This window comes from Dipodomys ordii, unplaced genomic scaffold (assembly GCF_000151885.1).
Source record: "Dipodomys ordii isolate 6190 unplaced genomic scaffold, Dord_2.0 Scaffold28, whole genome shotgun sequence".
Taxonomy (NCBI): Eukaryota; Metazoa; Chordata; class Mammalia; order Rodentia; family Heteromyidae; genus Dipodomys; species Dipodomys ordii.
The window spans coordinates 16,316,118-16,329,434 of record NW_012267244.1 but is presented as its reverse complement, the minus strand read 5'-3'; the positions used below and the strand labels follow the sequence as shown (position 1 = coordinate 16,329,434).

Sequence of the window (13,317 nt, the reverse complement as noted above, 5' to 3'; positions counted from 1 at the left end):
AAAAGAAAGCAAGGAGAGGGCCAGGGTCCCACAGGCCTCTTCAAGGATATACTTTCCCAATGACCTCCCACTAGGCCCCACCTCTTAAAGGGCTTACCTCTTTCCGTTGGTGCCTCCTGGGGGACCTCAACTCTCCAACACTTGGGCCTCTGGGGGACAGTTCAGATCCAATGTATAGTAGTCACTTTGATTACCTTCATGTATAAGTAATGATTTTTTCAAAAGTAGTAAATTAAAACTTGTAACCAATTTCGCTAACAAATAAAAATATAAATTTTACAAGTTTTTCATTTTTGAAGTGCACATAATGATTGTGTCCTTTTAATGGTTTTAGAAACCAAGTAATTTCTTAATATCCTTATATACCCTATTTTTATTTTCTAGTCATGAGGCTTGAATTCAGGACCTGGGTACTGTCTCTGAGCTTTTGTGCCTAAAGCTAGTGCCCTAATACTTTAAGCTTTTTTTTTTTTTTTTGTAGTTAATTGGAGATCAGAGTCTCATGGACTTTCCTGACAGGGCTGGCTTTGAACTGTGATCCTCAGATCTCAGCCTCCTGAGTAGCTAGGATTACAGGCATGAGCCACTGGCGCCCGGCTTCCACTCTTTCTTTTTGAAAGAACTTACCTATTTCTCCCAGTAACTACCAGATAATAGAACTTTGATACCAAAAAGTAAAAAAATTGATAGAAATTTCTTTGGATGATTATAATTGCTTACCAGTAATTTACTTACAGAACTTTTTTTTAAAGTAACAATATACAAAACAGTAAATTGGATTCTATGTAGAATTAATTTGGGTGGCTGACTCCTTAGACATACACAAAGAATTATTCATTTGAGTAAAAAATACTAATGGAATACTTCTTGGAATTTTTACTTGCTAAAAAATTGATCTTTAATGAAAATATACTTGAGGGACCTTAAGTTTAAATCATAATTTTATTATTCCACCTTAAAACTTTAGATGACAGCTTCAGGCTCTGCCGTCTCATAATAATCTCTTGATAGGATGCATCACAATAGCCAAACACTTGTCTAGCATGCACAAAGCCTTGGGTTTAATCCCACATCACACACACACACACACACACACACACACACACATCTTTGTTGACTTCATAAGAATGGAGGTTAGTAGAATTAGCTGTTGACTGAAAAGCACATTTATTTTCAGAACGTTTATTTTCAGATAAGATTATTCACTTATTTGTATCATTGATTTAATAAAAATGTTTAATGGCTGATGTTCTAATGACCAAATATAGGCTTATTGTGTGTGTGTGTGTGTGTGCGCGCGTGCTTTCTTCACTCAAGGCTTTAGCTACACCTCCATTTCTGGCTTTTGGCTAGTTAATTGGTGATAAGAGTCTCACAGACTCCTGCTTGTCTGGGGCTTCGAACTGCAATCCTCAGATCTCATCTTCTTGAGTAGTCAGGACTATAGATATGGGTCACCAGCACCCAGTAACTAAGCTTAGTATTTGCTAGAGGCATTAAATTTAATTGCTGGAGTTTCAGGAGTCTAGTCTAAGCTGGAGTAGATGTATTTTGTTTGGCATATGTAATACATTTTCATATGCAGGAGGTGTAAGCTACTTTGCCAATCATAACATGGACAGCTTTGCACTTAGCTCCCTACAGGAGTCCTGCATTTATATTAGCCAGCCAGCTTTTGTGGACATTTGTGTTTCTGGTCCTATTAATTCTACTTCTTCATTTTATAGATAGAGAAAGAAAAGCACTGCAGGATCAGTAACTCTGAAATTAAATAGTAGTTCAGGGCAATTTTACAGCCTGAATATTTTCCCCTGGAGAATGCTGTTGTTGATTTCTCATCATGTTAAATGCCATTGTAAAACTGCTGTGGTGCTGTTTGAAAATATCCTACAAATAAAAGTAAAGAGGCAGGGTTGGGATAGTGAAAGTAGAGGGTCTTCTAACCTGTTGCTCATCCTGGGCAAATTATTTCATCTCACTGTTCCCAGTGCTACCTGTAGATACCTCTTATATAAAATCAATGACTTAGCCAGGAACTGGTGGCTCATACCTGTAATCCTAGCTATTCAGGAGGCTAGATCTGAGGATTGCAGTTCAAAGCCAGCCCGGGCAGGAAAGTCCATGAGACTCTTATCTCCAGTAAACCACCAGAAAACCTCAAGGGGCACTGTGCTCAATTGATAGAGCACTCACCTTCAGCTGAAGAGCTAAGGTACAGTGCCTAGGTCCAGAATTTAAGCCCCAAGACTAGGAAAAAAAAATCAATGAATTAAAGAATTTCACATCTCTTAGTGTAAGGTCCAGTAAATAGTACATTCTCAACAAACAGTTCAATGAACAATAGATATTGGAGGTACCTCCCAACACTAAATTACTAAGACTCATTAATTCTATATGAATTTTTTTTTTTTGCTCCCAATTCCCAGTTTACTTGGGTTAGATCACTTTCAAAGACTCTCAGGCTAGGGCATAACTCAGGTGGCAGCTGCTTAGCAAGTGAAGCATTGAGTTCAAACCCCAGTACTATCAAAAAAAATACAAGCTAAAAATCAAAAGTATCTTAAAAAAAAAAAAAAAGAATCAGAATCAGAGTATCTTCCTCAGCATTGAGGAGGTTGAGACAGGTAGAAGCCAAACTGGGCTACAATGAAAGTTACCAGGCTAGCCTGGGTTATATATATAGCAAGGCACTTTCTTAAGCAAATAAACAAGCAGTATCAGTGTTGACAAGTCTGAGACTTTTTTACTTCAGAACTTAAGGAATTTTTTGAATCCACATCCTCCATCTTCAGTTCTGATTTTGTTGATTTCACTCTCCCCTAAGTTTGTTGTTTCTTGAACTTCTTGCCTCACAGAATCCATGTGTCATCCTGTGTACTGTGGGAAGGAAACAGTAGGTGGCTTTCCACAGTGACCACATATTAAGTTTACTTCCTCTACCATCAGCTTGGATCTCTTCCTGCCTTGTACAAAAGAAGCCAGCATTTCTTTTCTGGCTTCAGCTCTATTAATAGATAAGGTAATATACTTCAAAACCAGAAGTAGCTTACAGTTTGAAATACAAATAATTTCAGTGTACATTATTGGCATTTGTAAATGTTGGTGGGTCTAGCTACTCTTGCCAAAAGGATAGAAAACAATACTCCCTGCCTTTTAACAGCTTATAAGATTAATGAGGGAAGTCAGAAGAGTTATAGTAACAGAAACTAGCTCCAAATGTGGGTTTGTGCAACTGAAACTTAAGTCTAGTCTTTTGCTCTCAAAGAAGAATTCTTAGGGGCTCAGCTGTGTCATGAAATAAAGAATCCAAATGTTGAGTGCATTGAAATGCTTTTCTGCTTTACTTGGAGGGAAAAAATTTAAGAAAAGAAAACCTGATTCTTAAGAAATCAGATTAGTGCTGAGCTTCTCTTGCCTCAGAAATACCCCTAAAGAAATCCATAATCTCACACCAAACATATCTAAATCTTCTCTCCAGTGGCTTAATTCTCTGCTTTTATACCCTTGTCCCTCATCTCCTGGCCAGGCTCTTTGCCTGCTCATTTCTTTTGTGGCAAACCTAAACCTGACAACCTCACTAAGCCTAGACTACTACAGAAACACTGATATTTTTTTTTCCAGTGAAATGAAAATCCTATTTCTTCATTTTCTTTCTTTAGTCTCACTTCCTCTTCTTCAGATTTATTTAGATATACCAAATGATTAATTAACATATTTGACTTTTTTGTCTTAGTCATGATCATGATTTTCAGTTTTGTCTAGAGTGCTTAGTCAGAACTTTAGAAGGCATTGAACATATTTATATCATTAAAAAAATCTTATTCATTGCTCATAGGTTTCCTACTCATAACCAAAAATACTTCCCTTATCTCTGCCCAAACCAGGCCTGGTTTCACAATTTTATATACTCTTATAAGTAAGAGTAGTTCCAGGATTCAAAAGCCTTCTCTGATGAGCCTAACCTTGCCTTCCATGACTGCCTCTTTCCTGCAGAGCTGAAAGCCAGTGTTGTAGCTCTGGAGTAGCCATAGACATTCTACCAGGGGCTTCTGGGTGCAGTTTCACCTACCATCAGTTGGTGGCCATTGCAGCTCAGAGATCACTGTAAATACTTTTTTCTTCCATTCTCCCCACAAATATTCCTCCTTTTTATCTACATACTTTGTTCCAGGCTTTGAAGAACAACTGGCTTCATTATAACTGATTTCTCTTTGGGTTTTTTTTTGGGGGGGGGTCAGGTTGTGGGGCCTGAACTCTGGGCCTGGGTACTGTTCCTCAGCTCTTCAGCTCAAGGTTAGCACTTTACCACTTGAGCCACAGCGCCACTTCCAGCTTTTTTTTTCTGCTTATGTGGTGCTGAGGAATCAAACCTAGGGCCTCATGCATGCAAGGCAAGTGCTCTACCACTGAGCCACCTTCCCAGCTGGTTTCTCTCCATACCATCAAAGTAAGAGTAGAATACAGGGTCTGTCTATAGAGATTGTCCTCTTTAGACTGGAGTTAAGAAACCAGTAGACTTAACAGGAATGGAAGATGAATCACTGAACCATTCATGGGGTAGCTAGTTGGTTAACACTCTCTTTCTTGCTTGCTTGCTTGCTTGCTTGCCTACTTTCTCTCTCTCTCTCCCTTCCTTCCTTCCTTCCTTCCTTCCTTTCTTTCTTTCTTTCTTTCCTTCTTTCTTTCTTTCTTTCTTTCTTTCTTTCTTTCTTTCTTTCTTTCTTTCTTTCTTTCTTTCTTTCTTTCTTTCTTTCTTTCTTTCTTTCTTTCTTTCTTTTCTTTCTTTTTTGTCAGTTGTGGGGCTTGCACTCTAGGCCTGGGCACTGTCCCTCAGCTTTTCAGCTAAAGTCTAGCACTCTACCACTTGAGCTATAGCACTACTTCCAGTTTTCTGGTGGTTTATTAGAGATAAGTTTCATGGACTATCCTGCCTGGGCTGGCTTTGAACCATGATCCTCAGATCTCAGCCTCCTGAGTAGTTAGGACTACAGATGTGAGCCACCAGAGCCTGGCCAACGCTCCTCTCTTGAATGAGTTGTCCATCTCCTTGTCTCTTGCTTGGACTGAGAGGGGTAGATCTGGCAAAACAGCAGCCAGATTAGGCAGGAGAGAAAATAGTTTGTTGATATAAGTCCATTGCTTTCCATTCCATGGGAGGACATGGGAAACAGGAGCGTTTCTCTTAGGATAGTTTCTTATTTTATTATGGTACCAGGATGTTTCCAGGCCAAGTGCTTCATATGTAATGGATCTGACAAATTTAGATTTTAACTTTGGTATCTAACAAGCCCCTCTGTTATCTGTCTTCATTCAAAAAAATGTGTTGGTGTGCTGCATTATTTAGCACTTCACATTTGCAAAATTCTATGCTTGTGTTACTCTCCACAAAGAATCCACTGATTATCCTTTTTAGAATGACAGACAGCAATACCATAAGGTCTAAGGACTATATATAGAATTCAAAGAGAGCTACTTGCAGTCTGCTATTATATTGGCAGTATAAATTATAAACCTACCAACAGATAGAAATTGTGACTCTTCTTAGGAAATTAGTAACTCTGGAATTGTAAGGGGTCCAAGGAAATGACCTATAGAAAATGCATCTAAACTGATGGCCATCAGTGGTTCATGTCTATAATACTAGCTATTCAGGAGACTGAGATTTGAAGATTTTGGTTTGAAGCCAGCCCAGGCTGGAAAGTCTGAGACTCTTTCCTCCATTAAACTACCAAAAAAGCCTGAAGTGGAGCTGTGACTCAAGTGATAGAGTGCTAGCCTTGAGCAGAAAAGCTCAGGGACAGTGCCCAGGCCCGGAGTTCAAGTTCCAAGACTGGGGAAAAAAAAAAAAAGCATCTAAATTGACCAGCAAATCCTGGAGGAGTTGACTACAAGAGGGTACAGTAGAGAATTTTGAGGATAGTGGAGCTGTTCTATATCTTGATTGTAGTAGTAGATGTACAGTTATCTTTGCTGTCTTTGCTAATTGCCTTTGCTAAGACATATAGAAGTATAAACCAAAATGTAGGATTTCATTGTTTATATATTATACCTCTATAAACCTGGCTTTAAGGGAAAAATGCTAGAAAAATTTAATGTACATTGTGAGATATATAGCAAATTCACCAGACATTTTCAAGACCTGACTGGCTTTTTCTTGGTGATGGAATGGAAGAAGGTGCTTACATATAGCACATTTATTTAACATATACTCAATATATATTTATTGCAAGTTAACACTAACTGAAATTCCTCATTGAGAATCTAGGATGTCAAGCATCAAAGAGATTTTTATGATGGTAATGCTTTTTGTTTTATTTGTGGTAGATGGAGATAACTAGTAATTGTGAGTTCAGACACTAATAATTTCTGAAAGCAGAAATTCCAGAAGGATGAAATTGGTAGTAATTCTCTTTGTGATTTTTTATCAGAATGAGAAAGCAGATAGTAGCAGTTGAATCACATTCTGTCATTTGATCACTCTTGTTTCTTGGCTCAGGGAAGCACTTAGCCCTTTTAATAATGGCAATCTTTGATTTGTGGATAAGCTCTGCAGTCCATACTCTAAGCTGTAGAACAACTGCAGTTTCTTCTTGGTAACCGTTTCCTTCTTTCTTTACTCTCAGCCTCTTTGCTTCTTTCTTTACCCTCTCCATTCTCCATGTCCACCCAGCTCAGTGGCAGGGGACCCATCTGGAAAGTCTGTTGCCACAGGCTACAGAATCCACTAGGGAAATGGGAAAGCTATGTGCGTATGGTAAACTGGGTGGCTCTCATAATCAGGTAAACAGTGTGGAAAGCTTGCTCACTCATGTGCAAGAACCAGTACTGCAGCTAAGCGGAGGATCTCCAGGCTTCAGGTATTGACATTTGTACACAAGGCCTGCTCAGCCTGGAGCATTTTTATTTGTGATCCTAAAAGCTGATGAGCATTGCCACTTAAGCCATTCAACAATAACAAAACCTTAATTTTAATCCCAAGAAGAAAGCTTTTATTTTTTAAAAAAATCATCACAGTCTCTGGTGTTTTTTGTTTTACTCTTGATTTTTTTTTTAATGTCCTCTCCTCCCTGCTAAGACATCTTTAAAACATCCAAGGCTTTTGCTACTATGTTTTGCAGCCTGCAGCCTGCAGCTCTGCTCTCCTTTCTTCTTAGTGACATCAGTCTTTGGCAAAAAGCAGTATGGTCCTGCACTCTGAACATTTCTGAGTGTGGCTTGAGTTGGGAAGAGAGGAAGCTTCTTAGTTCCTGCCATTTGTTGGTATGATTTGGTCTCCTAGGCAAGCTTCAAAAACTAGGGATAAAATCTCTTCTGTCAGGAGTATCAACTTTTAGAAGAAGTGGTAGAGCCAGAAGGTACGTTTCTTCTCTCTCTCTCCCCTTTGTGTCTTTGTTTCCTCCAAGAAACACACAGGTCCTTAGAATTGAGAATTTACCCACAGTTGAAAATTCTGTGTCTCTTGCCTTCATGAACCACAATATTGTTGGGTTATTTGGGTTGTATTTGTATATCTTTTCCATACTCAAAGGGTTTGCCTGTCTTGGCAGCCTGCTGACTTAGGCAATAATAAAGCCTCTGTGAGGTGTACAAGCAGCTGATGGCATGGGGTGCTGAGGGGACTCCCCCAGTGGCTGGCTGTAATCTGCCAAGCTGGTGGTCAGAGCAGGCAAGAACAAAAGTTAGTCTATTTGCAAGCAAATTGGAAAATCAATGTGTTGCTTGTGTTCTTCTCCCCTTGCCTTTATCTTTGTTGAAAGGGAGAGTGCTCTGCAGGCCAACAATCTACAGAATGATCTAGGCAAAGACCCATTCCAGAGCCTTACCTGCCTTCACATTAGTTAGTGGAGTTCTAAAAAGGGCCCATGTTTACCTGTGCAAACTGCTTTATCCCTTAGTCATTGACTAAGAGATCTCTATTATACTCACCATCCAAAATTGAACCTGTACTGATCCACTGTTTTGACTTGTTTATGTTGCATATAGTTTATCATATAAATTGACACTAATTTCTCTTTATATCATTGATGGGAGCTTAAAGAGGAGTTAACTAGCTATCTGGCTGAAAAACAATAGGGATACTTTTTGGGGCAGTGTATTTTATAATATACATACGCTTCACTGTCATTCCTAAAATGCTACAATATTGACAGTTCATTGAAAATGCCCTAGATGTTTTTTATACCTATAACTGTTAGGACAAAGAGAACAGAGGTCATAGCATTGTAGCCACATCTCACTCACCCTGGTATAGAGAATAGACTTACTAAAGACCTGTGAGTCTCTTGACTAACCTCTCAGGGATGCTGGACACAAATGGTTATATTAGATATGAGAGGTCTTGAGTAATATTCCTTTCAGATTTCTAAAAAATAAAGTGTGAGAAGATGGTTGAGAGGAACAGACTTTTCTGCTCTTCCATGGGTTGAAGTTAGCCTTAGAATATTATTAAATGCTTTCAAATCACTTTTGAGTTTCAAAAGTTTATAGGCAGGTCATTACTGCCAATCTTTGTTATTCTTCAAATAACAAATATGAGGAAATCATATACATGACCATACCCATCCAAATAATTTTTTTTTCTCTTTCTCAAGGAGAACTGTTCATAGATATGGCTTAAAGACAATGTTTAAAAAAGTAAAATTTCAGTGGTCAGTGGAGACATTTTAAGGCAAAAGATTAAGTTTAAAATGCAGATTCGAACAGATTGTGTGGTTCCAGTCACAACACCACAAATAAATTAATAATAACTAAATAAGTAAGTGTAGTTAGGTTTAAAGTATGCTTGGGTAAATGTGAAAATTGGCATTTGTGCTTCTTTTAAAATTTTAAGGAGACTAAACCTAATCATCAGTACAACCCAAAATCCTTAAGCATCTGGCAATTCTCTTAGAAAACCATACCCATCTCATATTGTTAAACGTATGTGTGCTGTTTTTGTAATGGTATATAACATTCTTACCACAAATGTTAATGATATTATGTATGTAGTTAATGTTGACTGACACTCTATTTTGATCTGCTGTAATCTACATGGGCCAAGAATTGTGTCAGACACTAAAGAATCCTGTAGTTGCCACACTTACGGGGAGTTGGCAGCTTAGGAGGAAGTAACACTGTCATGGAGCTGATACTTGGCATTCAAAAAATTAGTAGAAGGTAAGCAGTGATATAGCACAATGGTACAGTGTTAGCCTAACATGCAAAAGACCCTGGGTTCAATCTTCAGCATCACAAAAATAAATAAATATAAGAAGAACATCTTCTAATTATCCTTCATACTTTAAATCTAAAAAATTGTTCAGTAGCAAAGAAAGGGGCTCAAATAGCTCCACTGTTTATTTTAAAATGTGAAAGAACTCATGGAACACTAAAAGGTATGTATTATTTGACTCATATGGAAAGGATATCAGTAAACAAGAATCTGAAGTACCTCCTGTACATTACCTTCTTCTGGCCAGTTGACACTTATCTGGAACTTAATTTCACATTTAAAATTTTTTTAATTTAAAATTTTCTGAATTTTAAAATTTCTGATTTAAAAAAAATTAATTCTATGGGGGAAGTTAGAGTGAAAGAGACATTTTTCCAGCCAAACCTAAGATATTAAAACAGTAAATATAGAGAAGTCAGGCATGATGACACATGCTCATTATCCCAGCACTCAGAAAGTTAAGTCAGAAGGAGCAAAAGCTGAAGGCCAGCCTGAAAAGAATCAAAGAGGAAAACAAAAGAAAAAAGTACAACAAAAAGCTAGATAGCCCCAAGTTTATAAAACTTCAGATAGTATTTTCAGCAAATACCCCACCAGAGCACTAATAGCTAAATTAAATACTATTTTCTCACTTTCTCTCCTTTCCTCAGATTTACTTTGGCATTTATTCTGAAAGAAACTGTCCCAATAGCAGATGGCAGGAAATAGCAGGTGGCAGATTGAATAATCAGCCTCAAAAAATGCTAGTATTAGCCTGTCTTCAACTCTTAAATATAGCACAAAATTCTTTAGCTCCACATTTTTCTCTTTAACCTTTTTCCTGTTTAATCTTTTGTGGGGCTCAGAAAATGGCCTACTTCCTCCATGATTAAAGAAAATGCAGGGACTTTAGCTGACATCATACATACTATCTGAGGATCCCTTCTAATCAGAACCAATAAACAAGAAGAGGGTTGTCGAAGCCCTTTGTAAAACCCTCCTTACAGCCCTGTCTCCACTTCAGCTTCCTCTTTTTTCATGGAAAACAGGGGCAGCAGCTTCCACCCAGGTGTTAGCAAAATGGACTCAACATACCAGCACTTGGATTCTTTTCCAAGTACATTCTTTGTGTGGGATTACTCTTTCTGTAGGTACATGTATGTAGGACCTTTAAGTGCCATATGGGGCACTGTTGGAAGCAAGAAGTTAAGGACTGAAGCCTTAAGCCATAAGGAATAGAATCGTGGGTCTGGACAGGTGAACGTGAAATTTGCTTTACTTTTAATTTTTTTCTTCTTTCAAGTCATTAAAGAGTATACCAGTCTTTTAAGTGCCATAAACAATGTCAGTGTTACTCAAAGCTGAATTCCTTCTAGAGTTGCTATTCTGTTCTATTTTTCTTTTCTTGTCTTCATGATTTGTTTTATTTCTGCAGTAGTAGTTCAACTTCATATCTCCCTTCTAATACAATACATGTTTACATAATGTCATCGTTAGCATTTTCTCAATTATTCATTTAAACCTTATATTACAACAAGATAGTGAAGCAAGGGGAATTGAATGAGGAGTTTTTCTTTTTTTGTAATCTCCTTATGATTTTGCCTCCTCTTTCACATTTCAAACTTAAAGTTAGGGCTGGGAAGTTGGCTCAGTGGCAGAGCACTTGCCTTGCATGCATGAGGCCCTGGGTTCGATTCCTCAGCACCACATAAGCAAGAAGAAAAAAGCCGGAAGTGGCGCTATGTCTCAAGTGGTAGAGTGCTAGCCTTGAGCTGAAGAGCTGAGGGACAGCGCCCAGGCCCAGAGTTCAGGGCCCACTACCGGACCCAAAAAAATGAATAAATAAAAATAAACTTTAATGAGTTTTAACCTCTAAGGTTTATTAGTTGTTGACCTTCATGACTTTTGGTCACAGTGACTATGTTCAATATATGTTTGCGATGAGGGCCTGCTAATAGTTGTGTTTAACATTGACATTTAAGTGATAACACCACTTTTGTGTTTTATTTAGATTTCGACACAGTCCCAACTGCTGGTACCTAAAAGACTGGACTGTCCACACCTGGATTAGGCAGTGTCTAAAGTATGGTGCACAAGACAAAGCCTTATATACCCTTGTCAACAAGGTGAGTGGTTTCCTGGGATGTGTCCCCAATTTAGACAATGTACTATTTGTACATATTACAGTACAGCTTTTTTTTTTTAAGGACTAGAAATCACTTTTTAAATTATTTGCCCTCAGATCAGGCTGAGTATGATTCCTGTGGCTGTTTATTTTCCAAGCAGACCCAGGAAAGGTGGGGTAAATGTAAAAGGTAGTTCAATCAGAAGAATTCTGAACTGGTGATTATTCATTCTTTATCCCCAAATCTGGGATTTTGTTTGCCTGGTTTCCTTTGACAAAGCCTAAGAGAGGAAAAAGCTGGCCAAATTTTAGAGACAGTATTCCTAGGTAATTCATTCTGTCATTAAGTTCTGGCTGTTTGCCTTACACTCCTAGAATCGGGATCAAAATAAAAGTATAAAGTATTGTTGGTTCAATCTCAAACTAAACAATTATTTGAACAACAAAAGTATTTTAGCGATATTTTTACCAAAATGTACAATAATGTGTCTGGACCTTGAAATTTAAAGCTCAAACATAGTATTGATTTTACATTTGGGTCACCCCTATGAGGAGTGATTTTCATTCCCATGATTTGGGCCTACTTCAGTATAGCATACATTTGACCCAATTTATGTGTGAGATATTGAATAGGTAATAGATAAAAAATTGAGCAATAGCCCGTTCTTGCACTCAAGAAGCTGACAATTAATAGGGCTGATAAGCAGATTGAGTGAGAAGACTAATATTAGGTAAATAAAAGTACTACACAAGAATACCTGTCCAAAGAAAGTTGAGATGAAAAAGTCCAGTTGGGAAAAAAGAACCAAAAAAAGATGTGAGGTTCCTTTTAAGCTAGTTAGCAAAAGATGCATGCTTGAACAATAACATGTTTCCCTCATTCCTGGAGTACAAGGTGTGCGAAGGGGGACTGAGTAAGGGATGTGGTAAGAAACTGAGCAAGGCCGCAGACCTGGGATAGCCAACATAATGGCAGAACTTCAGCAAATAATTTTTTCATTCTAGGTCTTCATTTTTCCAACTCCAACTTAAGTGGTTTATACTGATTTTCAACTCTGGCTGCCCATTAGTCACTCAGGAAGGTTTTAAAAAATTAACAGATGCTTGTCTCTATCCTTCAGACTCTAATTGTTCTTGTGGGTTTTCTGCTTTTTAAAATAAATTCTAGTATTTTAGGTCCATTTCAGGTTTACCAAAGAACTGAGTGGAAAGAGATTTCCCAATATGTCCTGCCCCAGTACATACATAGCCTCCTCCATAACCAACATCACACCGCTGGAATGACTCATCTCTTAGAATTAATGAACTTGCACTAACATAATGTATCACCCAAAGCCCATGCCTTACATTAGAACTCATTCTCAATGTTGTATATTTATGGATTTTGCCCTTTAAAAAAACTACTGTAGTCTGCTTCTTAGTATTATCATTTGAAGTTCCCACTTGATTTTAGTTTATGGTAAGGGATAGGAATCAAAAACCAGTTGATTTCTAAGGTCCCTTTCAACTTTAATGATTTATTATCCCAAGATGCTTTTGTTTTACCCTTTACCTAGGGATTCTTTCTGGTTTAAATGACTACTTTGAGAAATGTATGTACATGAAAATCGCATAAGAAGAAACTCATGTCCATATCCAGTTTTAGATTCTGATTCTGTGGACAGGAAGGTTAAGACACTAGGGTTAAGCACTCCTAGAAAATTCTGAGCATCCACATTTATTCTTAAAATTTCTATCTGAGTTGTCACATACTCAGCTGCTTGTAAACACAGTATCCTAGGAGTGTGGCTAGGAAGACATAGCTGTTCTTATATTTATGAAGTCTTTAAAAGCCAGCATGAGAAAATGCTATTCAAATGTGTGCTTTCTCGAAACTGAGAACCCAGTTTTGCCTTGTCAGTTACACCTTATAAAAAGAATCATGAACCAGTGGGGGGATTATTGATTTGTTGGTGTTCTTGGTTTTGTTTGTGTTTTTTAATCTTGTTTTCAACTGTGATGA

At 37.8% G+C, this 13,317-nt stretch overlaps 1 protein-coding gene across 2 annotated transcripts in view; it reads left to right on the top strand.

The window, feature by feature from the left end:
- The window catches only part of Mrps27 (mitochondrial ribosomal protein S27), an 80,271-nt gene that overhangs the window by 47,917 nt on the left and 19,037 nt on the right, over window positions 1-13,317 (top strand). For both annotated transcript variants that reach the window (XM_013015933.1, XM_013015934.1), the window contains one exon: window positions 11,202-11,316. In XM_013015933.1, the coding sequence (XP_012871387.1) occupies window positions 11,202-11,316 (115 nt within the window). The remainder of the gene's footprint in view (window positions 1-11,201; window positions 11,317-13,317) is intronic.